Raw genomic sequence first — 24,165 nt, forward strand, 5'->3', positions numbered from 1 at the left:
GAGAGAGGAAGAGAAATGATCCATGAATAAAATAAACCAACAGTAGGCCGCTTAGCTCTCATGCATTCATGAAGATTCGGGTAAGTTCAACTTGTAACACCGCAGGAGCTTTTTATTCATTTACTTTAGCATAAATGTTTCATTCAAAGCACACTGACTGCAGTTATAGCAGCAGTTATAGTAACATATGCACTTTTGAAACTATGTCACACTGCAGTATCTCTGTTAATAGGTGAGATTTGACACTATAAACTACTATAAACACAACAGGTTAGTGCTGAGTTTATAGTGTCTAAAGCTGCTGCCATGTCGGTGCTGTGGCAGATTTGAAAGTACAACTCAATATTGATGTGCAGCTCAGCTGGTTTGTATTCAATACACACTGAGTTCTACATGTATTTATTTTTTCAATCTCAGATTCACGAGACATGATTATTTAATCCTCCAAACAGAAGAAAAACAACACATTACAAGAGAGGTCCTCGGTTAGGGTAAACTAATCTTGCATAACTGGCTTGATAAGTCAAGCAGAAAGATCCTGATTTGTTCAGTGTAATGTGCCCCCTGTTGCTTAATTCCAGTGTGTTCTGTTTAATAGTAATCCAACAGTCAAACACACACAAATCCAAGGCCATGCACACAGAACCTCATGCTCTCTGTCTGAATAGTAAGTTAGAGATTCATGAAGGTGTCTCTTGATTGTAGAGTGTAGATAGTCTTAGCTCTCCCAGTGTTCTTCACTTGGATAAACACTGTAAAGTTGGTTTTCTTAACCATGGAAATAATTCTGTCATCATCCACTTTAGTTGTCTTCTGTGGAACTTAACAAGGTTCCAAGTAGAGCTTCAACATGCAACAAGAAGAAATCTAAATCTGTGCAAAACTGTGGATTCATTGTCATTTTCTGTCAGGTAGTCACACCGTCATGACGTTCTGATTGCAAAGGCAAAAAAACATTCCCTTTTTGAACGTGGCCAGGTTGTTGAACTGCATAAGCAGGGTTTGTTTGTTTGTGCCCACAACCCCCCCACCCCAGCCCACAACCCCCCCACCCTCACCTTCACTACAGAGTCCAATCCCCACTCTCCTACCTCCCTCGCTTCCCCCCCTTCCTGACACCATGACACCCCCCTCCTCCAATCCCTCTCTCAGCAGCAAGACATCTCCCCCCCTCCCCTCTTCCCAAACATCTCCCAGTGTCACAGTGGATCAGGTCAGGAGACAACTGAGGAAGCTTCGCCCCAGAAAGGCAGCAGGCCCAGACAAGGTGTGTCCTAGGATGCTAAAGGCGTGTGCTGCTGAACTTGGGGAGCCGCTACAACGAGTCTTCAACCTCAGTCTGCGACTGGGGAGAGTGCCCGCCCTATGGAAGACATCCTGCATCGTCCCGGTCCCCAAAAAGAACCGGCCCAATGAGCTGAATGACTTCCGACCGGTGGCACTGACGTCACATCTTATGAAGACTCTAGAGCGGCTCTTCCTCAACCTCCTCCGACCACAGGTACAACATGCCCAGGACCCACTACAGTTTGCATACAAGGCGGGTGTCGGAGTGGAGGATGCCATCCTGTACCTCCTACACAGAGCCCACTCACACCTGGATGGGGGAAAAGGCACGGTCAGGATCCTGTTTCTTGACTTTTCCAGTGCCTTTAATACCATCCGGCCCTGTATGCTTCAAGAAAAACTGAACAGGATGGAGGTGGACCCCTGCCTGGTGGCTTGGATCTCCGACTACCTCACCGACAGGCCACAGTACGTCAGGCTGAAGGACATCACGTCTGACACAGTGGTCAGCAGCACAGGAGCACCACAGGGAACTGTGCTGTCCCCTCTTCTCTTCACCCTGTACACCTCTGACTTCTGCTACAACTCTGAATTATGCCACATTCAGAAGTTTGCAGACGACACAGCCATCATGGGGTGTATCTGGGATGATCAGGAAGAGGAGTACAGAAGTCTGGTGAGGAACTTTGTCGCATGGAGTCACACAAACCACCTGCAACTCAACACCTCAAAGACTAAGGAACTGGTTGTGGACTTCGGGAGGTCTAGAGCAGGTCCACTGCCGGTTCAGATAGAGGGGGTGGAGGTGGAGGTGGTCAACAAGTACAAGTACCTCGGGCTGTGGGTGGACAATAAACTGGACTGGTCATGCAACACAGAGTACCTGTATAAAAAAGCCCAAAGCCGACTGTACTTCCTCAGGAGGCTGAGGTCTTTTAACATCTGCAGGAAGCTCCTGAGGATGTTTTACCAGTCAGTGGTTGCTGGAGTACTTTTCTATGCTGTGGTGTGCTGGGGGAGCAGCACAGCAAAGAAGGACTCATCCAGGCTGGAGAAACTGATCAGGAGGGCTAGCTCTGTGGTCGGCATGAAGCTGGACACTCTGGTGACAGTGGCAGAGAAAAGGACATTAAAGAAACTGATGGACATTATGGACAATGCCAGGCATCCTCTGCACACGGCCATTAACAACCAGAAGAGTCTGTTCAGTGACAGGTTGCTTCTCCCAAAGACAAGAACTAACAGACTTAAAAACTCCTTTGTCCCACACGCCATCAGACTGTTTAACTCCTCTCTGGAGGGGAGAGGGAGGGGAAACAGGAGGACAAAGGAGGGGGGAACAACTAAGCTGTAGTGCCTCTTCACCTCACTGTGCAATACCTTTTGTGCAATACTTTTGTAAATAGTCAACGGTGCAATAGACTCAATACTTGAAATGTGCAATTCACTTGTATTTTTATTTTTATTCCTATTTATTCTATTTATCCCCTTCGTATATTTTATTTATATTGTCTCTGTATTTATATATATGTGTGTGTGTATAACTCTGTAACTTCTGTCGGTGCTGTGCTTTTTTGGAAATCGAATTTCCCAGAGGAACCCACCCGAGGGATTAATAAAGTTCTATCTTATCTTATCTTAATTTATTTCGAACATGTACACAATATACAGGTACATTTAGTAAAGAAAATTAGAGAAAAAATACTATACAAAATAAAGTCAGTACATTTCAATAGTGCCTCTGTTCGGATTCATTTACATGTCAAAAGGGAGTGGGAAGAAGTACACACTTATTTAATCCCACCCCTTTGCCATAAGTTATCAGTCAATATTTAGTCAGCTTCCTTACTTATATAATCTGTAATAAAAAGTGAACAGATTTCTGATATACTATATACTATAATATCACATCATGAAATTTTGTAAATAGAGACATTCACTTAATTTCCCTTTCTTTATAGTTCAAGAAGATCATGTCTTTATAACTCTTTTTTAACTGTTTTATATTTGTTATATATTCAAACTGTTCCACAGTTTCACTCTATGCACAGAAACACAAATGCTTTTTCTTGTAGTACATACCTTCCCTGTTTTGAAGTTACAAAAAACCCTTAAATTGTTTGTGGTCCTCCATAAATTAGAACTTACTTCTTTCAAAAAAAAACATACTCTGAATATTACCTGGTAGTTCTGTATTTTTTGCTTTGAATAGAATTTGTGCTGTTTGGAATTTCACTAGATCAGCAATTTTTAATATTTCATCCTGCAAAAATAGTGAGTTTGTATGTTCCCTATAACCTGCATTGTGGATGATTCGAACTGCTTTTTTTTGAAGAGTAAAAAGTGAATGTAATGTGGTTTTATAGTTATTGCCCCAGACCTCTGCACAATAGCTTAAGTATGGTGAAACCAGTGAACAGTAGAGAATATGAAGTGATGTCCTGTCTAATACCTGCTTTGCATCGTTTAATATTGCAATGCTTTGTGATACTTTGGAATGAATACATATTATGTGAGCTCTCCAGTTAAGTTTTTCATCTATTATTACCCCCAGAAATGTATTTTCACTTACTCTTTCAATATCAACACCATTTATTTGAATCTTAGCATTTGTATTTGTACTATTTCCAAATTACATAATTTTAGCTTTATTCAAATTTAACGATAATTTGTTTTTATGAAGCCAGAACTTCACTTTACTTATTTCATTAGTCATGTCATCCAATAAATTCTGCATATCATCACCAGAGCAAAATATGTTAGTATCGTCAGCAAAGAGAACCATTTTTAATACTTTGGACACTTTACAAATGTCATTAATCTATAAGTTGAAGAATTTTGGGCCCAAAACTGACCCTTGGGGTACACCACAAGCAACCACCATTTAATTTCACAAACTGCTTCCTGTCACTTAAATAACTCCGGACCCAATTTAAAACTAACCCTCTGACACATTAACGTTCCAGTTTTCTTATTAATATATCATGATCTAAAGCTGAAGCTCTACTTGGAACCTTAAGATCCAGCCATGCAAAATATGATTTTTTGCCTTTTTTCAAGTGGTCTTAAACTTTTGATCAGGATTGTACTTCTTCTTTAACTTTTGCAGCGGTTTCAAGGTGTCTAAAATCCCCGATATCTTTGACAACATCACACACATAAACGTACATCTACTATTATTTTTTTCTTTGTATATATGTAACGTGTTCCCTGTCTTGTTTGTGGGTTAAATCTTGGTTAGACGAATAAAATAAGAATTTCCTGTTTGTTTGTTTTTTAGAATAGAATAGAATAGAATAGAATAGAATAGAATAGAATTCAACTTTATTGTCATTGCACATGCACAGGTACAGGGCAACGAAATGCAGTTTGCATCCATCCAGAAGTGCTTTAGTGATATAGATATATTACAATATATATTAGCAATAATATAGATATGTGAGTATATTACAGAAATGGGTCTATTATGGCATGTTATAATGTACACGGTATGAATTGTAATTTGTAATTGTTTATTATTTGTTTGGCATATATAGGCCACCATACCACTGATTACCAAATCGCAAGCATTGTTCTGCCCACAACATTAGCGCTAAGAACGAATAGGTATTTTTCTGACCTGGAGACTACTGACACGTTCATCCGCGCTCACAATCGGTGCACGTCAACAGATGACGACACCTCAGCCAGTTCATTTATCGAGAAGACAGACATCCACAGAGAGCAGTCACCGCGTCTGGGGGAAGGACTGCACGATGTGGGCCGTGTTACCGCTACTGCTGCTCGGTCTGCTGCTACCCGGCTCACCTGTTTACGTTGTAGGTTATCAGGTGAGTGTTGCTTGATTTTCATGGAAAAACAGTCTTCCACAGCATAGGTCTATTTTACTCTTGCAGTTGTTTGTTTGGCCCTGTGTCCGTGTTTTCCAGAATGTTCTTTGTCAAAGATCAAATTATTTGCGTTAAATTATGAGGAAGTTTGAGCGACAATAACTTCCCCAATTGCTCACTATCTGTGCTCAACACACATCTCTTTCAATAACTTCTGCTTATTACTGCTTATTCAAGCTTATGCTGGACAGCAAGCCTTTGAATAGAAACATAAACACCTGTTACTCTGGGCTTCTTTTGTTGGTGAATTTCTAAGCATGATTGCATCCTTTTTCCAAGCTGTGCTGATTTATTGTGAAAAATGACCGTCTAAGGAAGCATCTGGCAATCATCAGCCATAATGACAAGATAAAGTGCATCAACAAAAGCGAATAGCTTAAAACAGAGCCATTTGGAACTGTAATGGCCCTCTGCGTTCATGTTTTTGAATATTGTGATACCCATTTTATATAGAGTCACATCTGCTGCATTGGTAATTTCACGTAAAGATTTCTGGCTGGGTGAGGGTAATTTGACAGCTAAAGTCCCTTTAACTGTTTGTCAGCAGAGTTCTCCTGTTGACACAGAGCTTGATGTTTACTGTAAGGAGCTCTGTTGCCCACACAACAACGCAGGTATGGAGGGGGAAGAAGGGGAAGTATTGCAGCTGTCCCTGATGCTGCTTATTTGGTTAAAGCTTCAGGATCAATTTGGGCAAACAAACTCCTGACATCTGTTGTGGTGATTGTTTATTTGACCTTGACCGGGACGAAAAAGTAGCTGATAATGAGATTTTCCTATGTGTTGTTTTGTCCAAGTGAGACGCCCGATCCCGAAGATAGCCAGTACCATCACATAAGACTAATAAATATCTTCCTTACTAATGGCAAGTTCTATACCTGCAAATATTTGCCACTCATTATGCTTCTACTTATTGGCTGATTGCCTGTGATTAATTGTTTGCTATATTGGTCATTAGGTGAAAAAACATTTACCACAAGAACGCAAATGAAACATTGTCATTTTTCAGTCACTCACTGTGGCAGATCATTTAAAGGGTGACTGAACAAAAGGTTAAACACACCCCTCATAAACATTTGTGTGAGGTGAGAGGTTATGTCCACGTTAAGTCCAGCTTCAGGTTTTTGTGTTTCAATATATATTGTGTGCTGTTTGGAAGTCTGAGAGTACATTGTGTTCTTCTTGAAGCAATTCATGTTCAGACTCTCTGTGTTCTTGCTCACCTTAACTGTATAAGCTGTTAGCAAGTTAAAGCAACCATAACTGCTTCGACCTTTTGTCTGTATCTGCAGCAATGCAACTCATCCGTGGAAGGCACCATTTACAAATACAGAGCAAAAACTCTAAATGGTAGTCAGACTGTGAACTTCAGTGACTATGCAGGCAAGGCTGTCCTCTTTGTCAACGTGGCTACATACTGAGGACTCACCAGTCAGTATGTGGGTAAGAGATGGCACAGGCAGCGTTGTTTTGTGCTGCAGTTAAAAAAGAACTAAAGAGGTGGGGGGGAAAGGTTTCTCCACCTGAACTCTTTTCTCTTCTTTCATCAGAACTGAATGCACTGTATGAGGAAATGAACCCACTTGGGTTAACTATTCTTGGCTTCCCCTGCAACCAGTTTGGAAAACAGGAACCAGGGCAAAGGCATGAAATCCTGCCAGGTTTAAAGTGAGAAATCTTTGTCTTTCACTGCACTTCAAGTCTGCCCCATAGAAAACACTGTTTAAAAAATACTCATGAATGAATTAGGGTCGATGAAGGTCATGGTTTTCCAGAGAACTCGATAGGATTTTGATGTGATAACATTAAATTCCCTAGTATTGAGTCACACGCTTATCGCAAGGCCGTATATATGTGCTGTAAGGTGAGAAGCTTTAAAGCAGCATGTAGACAGGAATGTGCAATAACGGTAAATCCTCTGTCAATCAACAAAACTTCATTAAAGCATGAAAGCATCTTTTGGCAGTTTCTGTTCGAGAGTCTCTGCAGCACACCCAGAACGTATGTCTCAGATTGCATCAGTCATCACAGATCCATAGCAAAGCCTTTGCAATACACTATGTGGCTTTACTCGGCTTGTAGGGAATCTAGGGCAGCTGCCAAGCAGTAAAGTACTCAGGGGCATGTCCACTGATAGGATGTCCTTTTTCTGGATTCCAGATACGTTAGGCCTGGCAATGGATTCGTTCCAAACTTCCTGCTGTTTGAGAAAGGTGATGTGAATGGGAAAAATGAGCAAGAGGTTTATACTTTCCTTAAGGTAAGAAACTGTGTGTGAAATTCAGTTGAGTCTTTGTAAGTTGAAACTTACATTTAAATTTTGTATTTTACATGTTATTAAACTATTTTTTTCCAAGTATATTATGAATGCTACTGTCTGCTCTCAATGCTTAGACTCTTTACATGTGTTTAGTTATATTCTGTGGGGAAAATAATTATTTGATACCCTGCTGAATTCATAAGCTTTCTAATTTTAGCATTTTCCTTTTAATGGAGAAAGACAGAATATCAACCAACAAATCCAGAAAAAAACACATTAAATAAAAGCTGTACATTGATTTGCATATCATTGAGCGGATAAGTATTTTATCCATAAGTAAACCACGACTTACTACTTGGTTAAGGAACCTTGTTTGCCATGGTAAGCTGTTTCTTGTAGTTGGTCACTGGCTCATCTCAGGAGGGATTTTGGGCCACTCCGCTTTACAGAAACAAATCCTTTAGGTTTCTTGGCTGCTGCTTGGTAACTTGGTTTTTATTGGAAATCAAATACTTATTTCATTCAATGACATGCATTAATTCATTTCATTATTAAAATGAAACCAAATTAGAGACTGTTCATTTGTTTGGAAGAGAGTAAACTTAGAAATTCAGCAGGGGATCAAATAATTACTTGCCCCACTGTATTTGAAACAGACTGGATGCACTAGATATAATTCATGCCTTCATGAGCATTTATAAAGGCAGAGAAAACATATGGCCCTGAGCGGTGTTGTTCTGAGTCTTACTTAAAAGTTCTTTGTGCCACGCAGAGCTCTTGCCCCGCTGTCGGAGAAGACTTTGGTCCCATGTACGGCCGGTTGTTCTGGGAGCCTCTTAAGATTAGTGACATCAAGTGGAACTTTGAGAAGTTTCTGGTGGGAATGGATGGGAAGCCAGTGATGAGGTGGCAACCGACCACCAAAGTTTCTGTGGTGCGAGCTGACATCCGGAGATACCTGCTCGAACAATACACAAGGGATGTCTTTAATTAGATGTGATCGATCATTTAGTGTTGTCTGTCTAATGAATTAAGTGTAATCAGATGCAAATGATTAAAACTAAGGTAGCCTGAAAACGAGTAATGTTACAGTTTCTTGTACCGTGAAGATGGCATGTTGAATGAAGAGGAGGCTTGAAAACAGGAACTCTGTGGTGCCTCTTTGGAATCTGGGGTTTAGGCCAGCCTTTCAGTGCATTCAGGCTGCCCTGCAATCCCACAGCACCATGTCATCTTCCCATCTCAGGACTTGTTAACCATTACTGTCTAAATGTTAATTACTTTCAATAAATCATCAAGAATAACATGGTGTTGTGCAGTTTTTTGAGAAACAAACATGAGTGTTGTGTCACAGAAAGGTAAAAACGATGTACTCTGTGGAACAAGACACGGTAAGATACTAATGAGACATTTAGAATAGATTTATTAAGCCAGTCAAATACAAAAAGTCTCACATGTGCTTTTTTCCTACAGCAAAAAAAAAAAGAGAAAAAAAGAAAAAAGGCTAAAAACCAGGAAAATACATCTGCCATAAATTACAGCATACCTTTCAAAGTGCAATTCTGTTAATATCTCAGCTCTAGCCCATCCTGATTTTGTTCCCTGTTGATATCTTGCTAGATAAAAGTAAGCCATTTCAAACCTTTTTTTTTTCTTTTTTTTTTTGAAGCCCTTCATCTGACTAGTCAAAATACACTATACTAAGTAATCGTAACTGGCATTCAGTTTAAACAGGCAAGGCTTGTTGATTTGGAGATCAGATTTAACTTTTTCCTAATAGTGTGACCTGGAGGTGTGGATCCGCTATCTGTTATTGCGACTTTGACTGCGTTAGAGCAGTTCACAGGTCAGTCGGCAAGGTGTGGGTTGCTGGTTGTTGAAGTGGATGGAAACAAAAAGTCGAGACATCCCGACAGAGGGTTTTATCCTCTGGGGTGGCTGTACTGCTGTAACTGGGTGTTTAACCACGGCCTACGAATTCTGATGAAAATCGTCCTCATTCTGCTCCTTGAGCTGAATTTGGATATTTTGTACTGCTAAGTACAACTCAGCGAGGTTATGTGACATAACAGGTATATGAGGACGCGGCTGCTGTAATCTCTTGGTACTGTGTTGGGGATATGCTGTGTGCAGTGGTACAGGATGCAGTGAGATGAGCATAAATATCGGAATGAGTGGTCAAATCAAGTCGAAGTGTTTAATGAGATTAGGTCCATCATCATGGGGGAGAAATTACCAAAAAAAAATAAAAAAAATTGTGTATGTACTGCGTATTGTGTCTGATACAAACATACAATGTCAATAGCTACAATATATTGGGATTACACTAACAACATAGAAAGAACAGCATTACTAAAGACAATGATTTACACTTAGTCAATGCAACTATCAAAACAGCAGGTTATAAATAAATTATCAGTAATCACAATCATGTTTTTTTTTTTTTTGTTTTTTTTTTGGCATGATACCATCAAAATTCATTTCCCAAAATTTTTGTATTTCAACAACAACTTTTGAACAGTTACACAGTTAGGGGACAGTTCTATAACATCGATGGTATTGAAAACCCTCAAATCAATTAACATTCACATTGTAAGCTCTATGATTCAGTGTACCTATATAATCATTCATGGCTGGAATGAGTATATGTAGTCTTAGTCTTACTGGGGAATGGCTTCCTGTGACCCTACAAGTAACAAACTACTTGTTACATACTTGCAGATAGACAATCACATAGGTATATTGTCTGGAAAACAAAACAAAAAAATCTATGTTAATTATTCCAACCTATTTAACAAATGACTTAAAGTTGCCGATTTAAAAAAAAAAAAAAAAAAAAAAAAAAAAAAAATTAAACAATATTTCATGTGTATATTCAGAATAGCGTCACAAATAGCCTTATAAAACGCAAGTATAAACAACATTACAATAGGATATCTACAGTTCAGTAGGAAAATTATAGATCAAATCACACCTTGTCAACTCAAAAACAAACTGATTTCATGCTACTACCCAGGCTCCTTTTAAGTGGGTACGGTGATGCTTTAGTGCTTTCCAGGGTCAATGTTCTGTCGCTCCCTTTTTCCAAATCCTGTTCCAGGTGCTCCTGTCGCTGCTGCTGCTGCTGCTGCCGCCGCTGACTGATCTACGGACACCAAAGTAACATATGAACATAAATAAGCCTTACCCCACTATAGTTTACACCTCTGAGCTGAAGAACTTTAAGCATAACTAATGACAAAATTTGGCTCATTGTTTTTCCACTACATTTTAAGAGTACATCTGTTTGAATACACACCATCATGTATTGTGCAATAGAAATAAATTACATATGACTGGTTGTATCTTACCTGCATTCTCTGGTGGTGGTCGTGAACTTTCTCCTACTGCTCTGGCCCCTCTCAACCCCCTCTCAGGTTGATTGAATGACAACTGCCAAGGAAAACCCTGATTTAAAAAACAAAACAAAAACAAAAACAGAACAATTCTGTTAAAATTTCTATTCTTACTCGTTGCAATCAGCAGCCCTTAAGTCTTTGCCATAACCTAATATTGGTTATTGAATGTAAGCGTGCTGCCCCCAGCAAGTAAGGGAAGTAGAGGTAAGAGAGAAATTGAAAAGAAAAAAAAAGAAAGCCTTGTTTCTTCAGTGAACCAGAGTCACTCCAGAGACAAAGACAGAGGGGCTTTAGAGCGCCCTTACCGGGGTAACGGGTTGGAAGTCTCGTACAGGGGGTGGTGCTGCGGCGGCTGCGGCTGCGGCACCTGCTGCATTGGGCATCCGGGGAGGGAAGTGTATGGGCCAACCTTCAAGGCCCTGCGGTCCCACCTGCACAAAGGGACCACAGTAGGGAGGGCTCAGCGGGCCGTTCACTGAGTCTGACGTGGGGTCTGAGGTACGTCTTTCCTGCTGCTGCCCCTACGAGGGATCACAAGTACACATGTGATCCCCAATCAGTGCTTTGTGGCTACTCTCAGCGAATGCAGCGGCCCTGTTGTGGCACGGGACGCTGCTGACCTTCAACCCTGCTGCGGTTCTGCCTCCCACTGAGGCGTGCCAGTGTTCACCTCGCTGCTCCCAAATGCACTGACCGAAACAAGCTAGCTGCAGTGAGGCTCTTGTGATTCGTTCGGCATGAACCTACTACAGTCAAGTCAATCTAGTCTTCCACCATTCTGTCACTAGGGGGCACTAGCCTGCAAGCCTATTGGCACTTTCTTTTCAGGAGCCACACTGAACAAATATTTCACCTACTCAGTGTGACAGCGCCCTTTAATCCACCATTTCAGTGTATATGTAACACTAGCAGTACCTGTTTGTGATGCTGCATCTGCAGTCTCTCCAGCTTACATCTCTCTGTACGCTCTCTCTGACACTCGTTCTGCGCCTGATGAAGCTGCGCCACACCAACAAGTACACAACAAGAAAAATAAAGCACCTCATATTAGGGCAGGTCAGCTAGAATAGCCACTAGCAGAAAAATGATACAAAAGCTAAAGCTTTCCTGGTCACATTATATACAGGGGGAAAAAATATATGTTACATGAGCACGATCTTACCTGATTGGTCAAATTAGTAATCTGACCCTGAAGTCTTTCAACTTGCCGCCTCAAGTCCTCTTTCTCTTCATTCATTCGCTCCCTGTCGCTCCTTTCTTTTCTGAAGTCCTCCTCAAAGATTTTTACCTGAAGTGCAAAGAAAGAAAAAGCAGCTGAAGGGAAATCCACACGTAACTGCAGGAGTGTGTGTAAATGTTCTGTTTATCTGACCTGTTCTTTAAGTACAGCAATTTGAGTGAGCAGCTCCTGTTTCTTAAAGTTGTTGGCCGCATCTGCAAAGTTGCCCTGGCCAGGAGGTTGTTGGGAGGATGAAGGTGAGTGTAGGTTTAAGGCTTCTTCTAAAGCCTGAATAAGACAAATCAATGTTACCCTGACAGAAACGTCCCTGCGCCCGATTACTCTTTTTGCATCTCTTCCACACTCACTCGGTTGAGGCGTTGGATCTCCTTCTCTTGGTACTCTCTCTGTTTGCTGAGGGGCACCAGCTGATCCTGCAAGTAGCGGATCTTCTGCTTCAGCTCGGCCGTCTCAGTGTTTAAACACTCCTTCTCCCCCTGGAACGAACGCGCACACACCCCATGGCTTTAAAAACACCTTTTCCACAGTCACTCTGTGCCCTGCTTTCGTTTAGACCAGTTTCACCTGGCCTTTTTCACATCTGTATTCTCACCTGGACATTTTCAATCTTGGACTTGGCCAGCAGCAGCTTCTTGTCATAGTCACGTTGCCTCTGCTCCCGCTCAGCCTCCAGCTCAAGCACAGTTTTCTGTGACTCGGCTAGCCGTTGTCTGAGGTCTGTGATCTGAGGAAAAGTGGCAATCTTTTAGTTTAGGAAATGATCACGCTGTTAAAGATCCATTTTTTTTTATAAATTTCCATAAAGTGCCTAATAATAAATAAAACCGATTAAGTAATAACCCTCCGGTATTAGCTTCAGAAATGTTATCTAAATAGACAACTAAGCCATCAAATTCGCAAACACGCACTGCTGTTTTTGTGTAACATATGAACGATCCGAGTGACGCAAATGGATATATCTAGGGTTCTGTGGTTATAACCCAAAGCTGCACGGTGTCCCTGTCTGAACGAAGTGTGAATGTAGGTTTATACATAATTGTGGGTGTGCACAACATAGGTGTGTGAGTGTCAGTGTGAGAGTGTGTACGTCTGTGTGTCTCTGCTGCCCTCTGACTGCACCACAGCAGGAAGTCAGCGGGTACCGGAGAGGTAAGGGGAATTCTTACTGAAGTGTGACAGGCCTTGTGGTAAGCATGTTCAGATCGCAAGCTATTGCAAGATTGCACCTTTTCCACTGGACAAGCACATTTAAAAAAAAAAAAAAAAAAAGAAAAGAAAAGAAAGAACTAGACACATACACAGCTGCTTCTCTGTCAAGTCATAAACTCAAAGTCCTGTTTGTTAAAGTTTTTTTCAAATTATAAAATGCTTTCCATCTGTCACTTCACCCATCATAGGTTTTTTTGCTTGTTTTTCTGTTAAATCACGATATTTTACCTAATTAATGTCACGATGCTCAGTGATCAGTAATATTTTTTCTTAGTTTGGCAAAACACTTGAAACTAACTTCAACCATCACTTGGAAAAAATGTTGCTACAGACACCAGAAGCAACTTTAATTCATAAAATAAGTAATTAAGACAATATTTGAACCCCACAGGTAACCAACCTTAGTTTCTTTATATGCTGAAATGAATACAGTGGAACTCTTTAGTTAAGTTTCAGCTTTTCATAGCATGTAATCCATTTTACACACAGATCACTGAGTGTGGTGTTATGGAGAGACACCCAATGAAATTTGTGACTGGTATCTCACTTGTACTGACACTTGTTAAATCACTCATACTGGGTACAAGTGATTTACTTTAAGTCCAACAGAGCATTTAACATCTCTTTGAACTAAATTGGACCAAACAGAGCTAACTGATGCAGGTGATTCAATATTTTGAAAATGTTAAAAGAAAAAAAAAAAAGAAAAAAAAGAAAGGCCTGAAATTGAAAATAAGAAAAGAAATCTAAAAAAATTTAAAATTCTTTTAAGCAGTCAAGAGCACCGTAACGCCTTCCCACACCCGTCACAGCAGCTGTAAAGTCATTACTGTACCTTCTGCTCAAACTGTGACTTCATGGCGTTCCACTGAATGTCCCACTGCTTGTTCACCTCCAGCACCTGTAAGAAGCCAGAAAGCGAAACAAACACCACTGAACATGTAGGAAACAAAATACACAGACTTTCCCCTATGGCAAAAGAGGATGAGCAGTAAGTAAGAAAGTAAGCAAGCAAGACTCACATCCTTTCTCTGCTTCTCCAAAAGCTTGATCTTCTTTTCATACACCTCGACATCACAAGGTTTAGTTGGGGTTTTCTCTGCAGCTTTTCCACTCTGGGGGGTTGGGGGAACATAAAATATTCCTAAATCCACAACATTACTACATTACGCACGTTGTAAGAGGTCACGAGTGGGAAATTCTCAGTCACAAGATTACTGTATTGAAAATAATTTAATTAAAGGTCTTTAAAAAGAACACAGATTAAAAACTGGTTTAGGTAAAAAAAAAAAAAAAACTTCATAGAAATGTTTTAAATATGAAGCTACAGCAAATAATGTATGTATACAAATTTAAATAAATCAATTTTAATTAAACTGAAACTACCTTCTGCGGTGTGGTGGCCTCCATTTTGGGTCGGACAGCCGCAGATTCCTCCTTCACCGGCTCCTCTTTGGCCTCTGGAGTTTCAGCGTCAGGTGGCAACGCAGATGCTGCTGCCGCTGCTGCCGCTCCTGTGACCAACTCCTTAAGTTTCTGATTTTCCTGTCTACACCGGCATGAAAATGAAAATGATAGTATTTGAGAACTAGGTCTCATTCTAAGACATGGCCGTCATCATGCTCCAGCTACTGGAGGCCTTCTGGGAAGAACCTACAACACCAGAAAGCCCTGGAGTAATCCCCTTCAGAAGTGAAAGCGCGCTGAATTGTTAACATCAAGGGCAAAGTAAAGATTAGGCGATAAATATTTTATTAACAGTAATGAGAATTTGACTCGAAATAAAATCAAACGATAAGAAGCAAAACAGTCCCACAAAAAAAAAGTTAAAAAACAGATCAGAAGAAAAGAGAACAAGATGTCAGAGCGATAGTATTGTTTTATTTGTAGCACAGTCACATCAAAAGGAGAAACATTACCTCAGCTGTTCCAAGTCTCGATTCCTGATATGATGATCCTCTTCCATTTTCTTTCGAAGCTCATTGTTCTCTTGTCTGAGCTGCTCGCAGAGAGTCTATAAAGCCAAGAGAGGACAATATTAAACACCGTTCTGACATTTTCTTATTATCTGTACTCAATCATATATCCAGAAATGCCATCAACCCAGTGGCACAAAGATAAACTTATGTTGAGTTTTAAATTACATCGGAATGCAAGTCACGTGTAATAATCTAACAGATAAGGAAATGCCATCTGTTTTATCTGATAAATCAAGCTTTAGTTTCCTATTTTCATCCCATTAAATAACACTTTTGTTGCCCACAGGGTTTTGAGGAAAAATTAATGTTCCATGTAGTCAAAGTAGTGAGACTTTAAAAATATTTTATTGAATGTTTTAGAGGTTCTACACAGAGCACCAACTACGTGCAGCTTCATTTTATTTTTTTTAAAGTTATTGAGTCTCCAGAATACTTGTTCTACCACAAAACACACTTAAATTACTCTTCAAGTTCTGAAACCACATCCGTCCGAACGAAGTATTATTGCATCTGTAGTTTTACTCTCGCGACCCGTCAAATCTCACACAAAAAAGCTTTTAAAGTCATCAAGTTATGCCGAGCGTGCCGTAGCAGTAGTATTTAGCGTGATAGTTTCGAGTTGCTATAACAAAATTCAGATTTTATATTTTTCTTTAACATGACTGATCATTGTATATACACTTGGTATGCTCTTGCACTATTACAACACTTATAAATCACTATTTATAATAAGCACTGTGGTGATTTGTCACATTTTTTTAGTTTTATGACACAGTAGTTGTGCGCAATACCTGTAGGAGGGAGGTCCTCTGTTCATTCTTTTGGACTTTCGAAGAAAGATGATGAAACTCCACAGCCATGCGGCCAAGGTGCGCTAACAGCTGGTTTGGGTTGGACTCCTCAGCAAATATGCTGAATGAGCTCTCAAGCCTCTTCAGCTGGCTTGCTAGCTCGATGTTCTCCTGAGGAAGGAGGGGAATTACTCCTACTGCTGACCCGGCCTGAAGATACCCACACAAGTAACCAGTCAGTCACCTGTTCTTCTCAAGCTGACTCAGTGAGCGTGTTCTCAATTACATCTCAATTATTTAAAACACCATTCTGTAAGAGTCATCGTTCTCTATGAAAGGGAGCAGCCGATTTGTATGAAAGGCAAACTAGTTGGTCCTGTTGGGTTTATTTTTACTCTCCACAGACTACAATTAGCTTTTCTACTTTCGCCAACATATATTTTAGATAGCAAGGTTGGCTAAATTTGTTAGAATATGTGACAGGCTGGCCACTAGCATAGGTTTTAACATGTTCACCTCAACACTGGCCTCGTGTCCTGTTAACACATCCCCTGGGATTTAGTATGTGAATGAATCAGCGGTGTAATTCTAGTCAGTGACAATCCTGGACTTTCCCCTGACTGACTCAGGCTGGAGCTACCAGTATTGAGTTTTTTGGTGAGTCAACACACCAAGGATGTATGTCCAATATTGAGGAAATGGCTATAAAGAGGAATGATTAAATTTAACCTCACTAAACCGAAACCTATACAAAATAATATCCTTTTAAAGGGTAAAGAATAAATGCTAAAAATAACCATATGATTCAAATAGATTTGAGCTATTCATCTGGTACGTACTGTCAATGCCTCTGAAGTCTTTCCCTCCATATTCACCACCTCAAACTCTGAAATGGCATCCTATAAAAAAAATATACACACACACACAACTCGAACATGATCCCAAAAAACAACGACGAAGTGAACATTCTCCAGTCGGACGTTATATTTTAGGCCCTGATAATGCCTACATCTAGTCTTAAAATAATAACAGGGTCATTTCTACCTGAACAGAAAGCAGAAACAAATTATTTACATTGGGCTTCTCTGGCTGAAGAGTCTTTCCTAAACAGCTCGATTGCTCCTCCTTCTGCTCAGCTGTGGTATGTAAACAGGGTTTATTACCTGAAATACACCAAATGAATATTAATGGTAACAATCAGCCAAATGCTGGCCACACTGTGTAATAATCCAAAAATGTGAAGAAAAGTCTTCTTCGTTGCCTTTAAGTATGTGAAACCTACTTTGTGTCTCAGTTTGAATGGGCCCTCCCATACACAAACTGGCTGCGAAGCTGGACGATTTCAGGGCTTCGTTGTCTCTCACAAGTTCCTCCACTCGCTGTCGAAGCCTCGACGCCTCTGACTGAGACTCTTCCAGCAAATCACCTGCAGGTATTGGAGAGAGCTCGTCTCTATCTAGTAACACCTTCACTTAATCTTGCTTTGTTTCTACTGGCAAACCCTGTTGTCACTAAAAATATCAGCACAACAACAAACAACGTGTGACAGAAACTCTGTGAGAAAGTAAGGACTCGTTTAGTTAGTCACTGAGCCATTCACGTTGTTAGCATGTGAGTTTTTAACTGGATGACCAAAGCAGATTTTCAGGTTTCACTACATTTCACCATAATTGCTGAATGACACTTTAGGATATGATGCTACAACATCACATGTTGTCTTTGTGCCTATGTCAAATTTGTTTTAAATGACAAATGTGTTATTTAAAATGTCTGTTCAACTTTCTGCTGCTACAGAATTCAAGCTGAACAATCTCAACTTTCTGTGTAGAAAATTTTGGAAAAAAACTTTATGAGCTTCCACTGTGACCAAGAAGCACATGGTAACTCGGCGCTCTAACATCAGTAAAAGAAAGCCACCATCGAAGTTGGAAATCCAGTGGTATTACGGACATAATGAGCCGAAAAGAGCAGTCTAACTGAAGTAGATGTTCCATCTTACTGAGCTGAGGATGAAGATCGTGACCAAATTAAAGGTAGACTCGAAACAAAGGACACAACTCCCCTCACTCACTGACAAAATCCCATCACAGGAGATACTTGTAGGTGTGAACACAGCTCTACCTCTAGCTCTCCCGACTACCAATAGCACTAAAACCAATGAGCTTATATATGTCACTGCCACAATAATAAAAATATTGATCTACTTTTAGTCCAAGTAGGCTGGAGAAATAATGGAAGAACACCTGGGAGGAAGAAACGACAACACCAAAGCCAAGTGGCTGGTGGATCTATGAGCACCAACCTCACAGAAAAAGTGCCAATCAAGATCACAAAGGCAGACATCCAGCAACGAGCCTCAAGAATGAAGAGCTAGACAGCACCAAGACCTAAAATAATTGAAGATGATAGATGAAGAAGCTAACACACCATGGACACCTGGCAGCACAAATAAAAGGGACTGCTAACAGCAGGTACTCCTCCGCACTGGATAACAAAGGCCAGAACAATCTGAGCATGAAGGATCCCCCACAAGGGTACAACACCATCAAACTACAAGCCAGCCAATTACCTGCTTAACATGGAAGATCAACTCAGGGTCTCATGAACTAGGCTGAGTGGCCACATGAGTCAATATAGGACACATGCAGATCAGAAGAGCACTGGAAATAACAGCACTGGGTCCAAGGACCCACGTTGAAGGCTGTGCAAAGGAGCCCCGGAGACTATGTAGTGCATTGTCGACACAATCAAGAGGCTGGGATAGTGTACAGGAACATCTGTGCTACATATGGAATAAAAAGCCACACTTCTTGATGGGAGATACAGCCAAGGATGGGTGAGAACAACAAGCCTAAGGTCCTACGGGACTTCAAGTTCTAGACAGTCGTGTGGCTGCTAACCATAGTGGTGGATGACAAAGAGCAGAAAAAGCCTCGTCTATCACAATGCAGCAGTGATAGACATGGTAATCCCAGTGGTGAGCACAATCTGAAAGCGAGTTCACAAGAAAACAAAAAAGTACCAGTGGCTGAAAGAAAAACTGGAGCAGTGTGGTAACAGGAGCATTAGGAGCTGTAACCCCAAGATTGGAAGAATGGCTCCAGCAGATTCCAGGCACAATGTCAGAGGTCGCTGTCCAGAGGAGTGCAATCCTAGATACTGCACAGAACTCTCAAACTTCCAAGCCTCTGGTAAAGGATCACCACACCCCCAGGAGTTGAAAAGGACTGACACACAAACAGACGCACACGGCCTTAACTTCAACTTGAGATAACTAGTCTTTAGAAACATACCTAAGCTCTTAAGTCCCTTCATCCGTTCTCTCAGCATGCTGTTCTCCTCCAGCAGCTGCCGATAGCTGCTCCCTCCTCCAGCCTCATCCCTGGCCTTGACCTCACTCCCACCCGGATCATAGATGCGGTACGGTCCTTTCCCCTCCATTGCAGTTGCTCACTTCCTACACATCGTCCTCTGAACTGTGGAAAGAAGACACAAACTGGTATTTTTAACTTAACAAAAATATCAGAAGCTACGCAGCAGGAGACACAAGAACACACAGAAGAAGTCAGGAGTAGCTGACCTTTACAGAAAACAAAGAGTTTTCTAACAGGCTGAAAAAGTAAACAACTGGAAAAAGAAATCTTGGCAATTTTTACATTGTGAGGTTATATTTAAGTTCCGACTTAAAATTGTGTCAGTGACATAGGTGATTTGAAAGTATAACAGGTACACCACAAGATCACCAAATACGCTCGTACTCTCTCTCAAAGTTGAACACTTGAACATAAGATAAAGTTTTATAACAGGAGCTCGAAAGTAAAAGCAAATATGCTCAAATGACATTAATACCACCCGCTTTTTGTTTTATACTATACAGCGTGACACTAACGACCTGTTTCTAAGTTATCATTTCTAACAGGACGACTGTAGACTATGAGCGAAACGTTGGACGGAAAATAAAAATCCTCCGACGACTTTGAGAGGACAAATGCTGTACTATGAACCCTGACAGAGTCGGACATATGGCAAAAATGTGTTAGCTATGGTGATAGCATATTATGACAACTACAACGTTCTTATCCTGGGAAAAAGGGAACAAAAGCAGAGCAAAAAAATAACAAAACAAAACAAAATGTAATGCAAATCCAAGTAACACACATCTATCCAGGAGACCAGGCTCAAATACACCACAATCTAGCAAATGACAGCTACCTTGATTGGCTGAAGAAAGCTAATATTAGTTTTCGCTGTTGTCATGCAAATTGCTAGCAACATCCTCGTTAGCTGTCGGCTAGCTAACACTAGATGACTGTGCGGGAAACGAAGGCGCTAAACTCCCCTTATTTTTCCTCTACAGAGACTGTAATCGATTCGGTAAATCGCTGGAAACGCGGAGATAAACGCCAAGCCAAAACAACAAAGAGGTGGCTTTTTTTGCTCGGTACCTTTCAGCTCGCAGTGGCCTCTCGTCTGCCCAGACATGTATTGCGGAAGTGGTCTACTGAGTCTATGCTGTAACCTGGGAAATTCCACCTCGCAACGTTTGGTAAACAGCGATGATTGACAGCAACGTGGCCAATCGCAGCTCGGCTCTATCAGAGGGGGACCAACAGGAGCAGCTGACCTTAATGTAAACACTGGAGCAAACGCTCTACATGTATTCTAACCGTGGCGGTATTACCAGAATTGCCAAACCTGTTCACATGATCTACTTTTAGGCACCAATATCCATATATGGCAAAATAGTGAATGATGCAATAATTCGATGGTAAGTAAGACTCATAATAATAATAATAATAATAATAATAATTTTTAAATCCCCTATATTTTCTCTTGAATTTTAATCATTTTAATTATATTTCGTATTAACATTATTATTGTTTTTACTGTGTACTCACTGAACCCCGACTACCACTCCCATCCCCCCAAAGTCATGAGACAAACCCCGACCTTTTTCACTCAGTGACTTTTTTCCCTCATTGATAAATTCAGAGATGGAGCTGGTGGGGGTTTCTGTGATTGCATCACATATTTCCTCTGAACTGAGAGGGCAATACGTTTTAGTTCGAGTTACGCAGATTTTTTTTTAAGCTGAACTAAATTATTGTTAAGAGATGTGTAATGATGAGTTTAGAGCTGGAAGAAAACTTGTTATTCCATCCACATTTTTATGCAAACGAAACACTGGATAAATTAAACATTTGTTTACATTTTTAAAAAAAATGAGCAAATCGTAAATGTGGTTAAAAAATACATTTTAAAAAAGTAGTTTCCTGAAAAACGTTCAAACACACTGTGTTTTGTCTATTTCCTGATTAACTATCTAGTTGATCAAGAAATTGATTAGTTTTAACTGTGATATAACAAATAAAATGAAGATGAACTATATGTTTTATAAATAAGTTGAATAACTGACTTTTATGTTTTTTGAGCTTGTATAAGAGTTCAGCCTGTGAGATGTGAATATTACAGTAGTTATATTCTTTTTTTCCCAGTCCATTAATATGAGGTATTAAGAGTGCACACTGTACCTATAACACAATCAACCCCAAATATTAGTTTTTTCAGTGCTGACCTAACTCTTTTTAATTAACCGTCCACTTGAGTTATATCTGTGTTGTCCCAGGAAAGGAGGAACACCCATATATTGTTAGACAAGGAAAACGTGTACAGTGCAAAATTAACAGACTCATCATTTATTGGATGGAACTTTTACTTAAAACCGTGTTTCTCACACATTGCTCACTGTATTTGACCAGAACTGTCCCAATTTTATTGAAGACCCCCCCAAGAAGGCTAAAATTAATCACTTGGAGCAATAGTGACATCTTGTGGGAATTAACGAACAGATAATCTGCGGTTATGTTTCTTCCTCAGGGAGTAATTTACGTTGTTCCTCTGGTAGCTGGAAACACAAAGTGTGATACTTGATCATTCAGCTTGTGGCTACACACAATCACACTGAACCACACAAGGATATTCCCGGCTAAGAAGCCTCCTGCGTAATTTGTAATAAAAATCTTACACAAATAACAAGTAAAACTGCCATACATGACATAATTTATACCAAACCTCATCTAATCTTATACTTGTGTTTAGCTTTTCTATTATTGCTACTTCCTGTCATGTAAAAACTCTACTGGTGTGTTACTGACTTAGTGTTAAAACTGCTTTAACAGAGAAATCAGCTTGACTTTCAATAGAATTTCCTTTTACTCATTGATGTCTTTGACTTAACTTCTCTGACAGAAAATCTTACTGTAAAGAAAGAGAATAAGTGAGAAAACGAGACAGTGGGTGGACAGCATGTGATTTAAGACAACACGCCTTATTTGAAAATCCTTTCACAAATCAGCTATAAATGCCCTTTTCAAGTCAAGTGAAAAATCACATGCTTCAACTAAAGCCACGTACAACAATGAAACAATAGGCATACGCACATATGCACACACAAAGGGTATCTATCCCTTTGGCCATAAAAGTCTGGTAAAAATGTGTGACTGTGGTCCCCAGAGAGCCATTTAGTGTCTACAGGAAAAAGCAACAGCACAGCTCATGTGGCTGTCACACACACAGAAGTTGTTTTTTCCTCATTCCTGTGCCTGCCAACATTTACATTGCCCATATTTTTTTTTGGTGCAACGTGTTTCCACTTCGGGCTGCTGTGGTGTGCAGAAATGATAAACAGGCTGATGACTCTGAGACTGCCAGAAGAAAACAAAAACTACAGGCCTGAGGATACAGGAAATGTCACCATCATTCAGTCTTGCTGGGTGACAAACTGCACACTTTTTCTTATGCTCCCACCAACATTTGACAATATTTTAAAGCACTGCACAAAGCTAGCAGAATGAACACATGGTATGTTTGTTTGTTTGTTTTTTTTAAATGAGCAATCCTCAAATTTGAGCCCTTCTCTAAACCCTTTTTGTCTGTAGCACAGAGTAGGCACCTCACCCTGCTGAGACAGGGACGCTTTCTCATCTCCCAGCAGTGGAAATTAGCAGCTGATAGTCATTAGTTCTGTGCTACTTAATACAAAAAGTCCTTTTGTTAGCCGAGTAGTGACCAGCCATCGTTCTCGAGGCATTAAATCAGGGACATTATTGCTGCTGAGACTATCGCAATGCAAAAAAACCTCAAAAATTGGGCTACATGTCACTGGCAACAGATACAAATGTATTTTAACATTTTACAGGTTACTTACATCAATTTTAGTTAAAAAAAAAAAAAGTTGTAGACTTTATAAAATCCAAGACTTTGTATTAGCTTGACAAATACAGTTCGTCTAGGCCTGTGTGTAATGGATACTAACAGATTTTTTTATGATAGTGAGTAAATCAGTTTTAAAGTATAATTTGAGTTCTTTTATCTTCAGTTTTTATAATCCACAACATATTGAAAACTGTTTTTAAATGGAAAAAACAAACGCAAAACAAGTTTTGAGAGTAATGATAATATACACTGTGGTCAGTATATACAACAGATTTTTATACAATATTTATCACAAATCTCTTCTTTTCTAGCGTGATGCATGTTTTCACTGTTCCATTTGCCCAAAACATTCTGTTGCAAACAAAGGGCAGCCTATAACTGAGAACAAAAACTGACCCACCCAAAACTATATTTTAAAAAAAATCACATATCTATAAATATTCACACATCTAAAATATTCTTTACTTACATTTCAAATGTTAAAACAAATAAACAACAACTCACCCACACATTTAGCTCGTATCGGAGAGGCACTTTTTAAGGAAACTGGTGAATTGGGGGAAGCGATTTTACTGTGAGACTTGGGGAATTCCCATAACCCATAAAATGGCCTGATACTGAAGGCTCAGAACCTGGTGTGTGTCCAACTGTTTGGCCTGCCTTTGCCAACACATGAATGGAAAGCTGTATACATTTAAATCATTTATGTGCAGCAGCTTGCAGCACATGCACGTGCTTCATATAAGGATGCATGGCAAAAAACCTACAATACTGAATGATACAAAAGAGCCACTGGGCACATAATGTGACAAGTATAACAGAGAAAAATGCAAAGACAACTTATTCTAGTGTGTATGCACAGTGTGGTAGGTCTACATGCAGAACAGTGCTTGGCT

General features: G+C 40.1%; 2 protein-coding genes across 8 annotated transcripts; one reads left to right on the top strand and one right to left on the bottom strand.

Annotated features, from left to right (window-relative positions):
- Nucleotides 1–4,883: 4,883 nt before the first annotated feature.
- On the top strand, nucleotides 4,884–8,741 carry gpx3 (glutathione peroxidase 3). 2 transcript variants are annotated; one of them, XM_085290577.1, is made up of 5 exons: nucleotides 4,884–5,117; nucleotides 6,470–6,620; nucleotides 6,728–6,845; nucleotides 7,338–7,437; nucleotides 8,210–8,741. In XM_085290577.1, the coding sequence occupies exons 1-5, from the start codon at nucleotides 4,959–4,961 to the stop codon at nucleotides 8,429–8,431; spliced, it is 750 nt and encodes a 249-aa protein (XP_085146703.1). In that variant the 5' UTR covers nucleotides 4,884–4,958; the 3' UTR covers nucleotides 8,432–8,741. The 2 variants fall into 2 exon arrangements, with proteins under 2 accessions (XP_085146703.1, XP_085146707.1); XM_085290581.1 differs by having other exon boundaries at nucleotides 5,028–5,088; nucleotides 6,432–6,620.
- Nucleotides 8,742–8,840: 99 nt separating this feature from the next.
- On the bottom strand, nucleotides 8,841–23,823 carry tnip1 (TNFAIP3 interacting protein 1). Of its 6 annotated transcripts, none has more exons than XM_085290421.1 (18): nucleotides 23,774–23,823; nucleotides 19,348–19,530; nucleotides 17,337–17,480; nucleotides 17,129–17,217; nucleotides 16,894–16,953; nucleotides 16,055–16,264; nucleotides 15,204–15,298; nucleotides 14,671–14,833; nucleotides 14,307–14,399; nucleotides 14,120–14,185; nucleotides 12,668–12,799; nucleotides 12,423–12,551; nucleotides 12,208–12,342; nucleotides 11,998–12,123; nucleotides 11,751–11,834; nucleotides 11,141–11,356; nucleotides 10,788–10,884; nucleotides 8,841–10,582 (listed from the first exon to the last, which is right to left on the bottom strand). In XM_085290421.1, exons 2-18 carry the CDS (start codon nucleotides 19,493–19,495, stop codon nucleotides 10,482–10,484), a joined length of 2,088 nt encoding a protein of 695 aa, XP_085146547.1. In that variant the 5' UTR covers nucleotides 19,496–19,530; nucleotides 23,774–23,823; the 3' UTR covers nucleotides 8,841–10,481. The 6 variants fall into 6 exon arrangements, with proteins under 6 accessions (XP_085146547.1, XP_085146565.1, XP_085146574.1 ...); XM_085290439.1 differs by lacking the exon at nucleotides 23,774–23,823 and adding an exon at nucleotides 20,500–20,657 and having other exon boundaries at nucleotides 16,055–16,225; XM_085290448.1 differs by lacking the exon at nucleotides 23,774–23,823 and adding an exon at nucleotides 20,500–20,657 and having other exon boundaries at nucleotides 11,141–11,266.
- Between the last annotated feature and the right edge of the window lie 342 nt (nucleotides 23,824–24,165).

Source organism: Mchenga conophoros, linkage group LG2 (assembly GCF_057382185.1).
Source record: "Mchenga conophoros isolate Kocher_MC1m ecotype Shallow Benthic linkage group LG2, M_conophoros_male_GT1.1, whole genome shotgun sequence".
Taxonomy (NCBI): Eukaryota; Metazoa; Chordata; class Actinopteri; order Cichliformes; family Cichlidae; genus Mchenga; species Mchenga conophoros.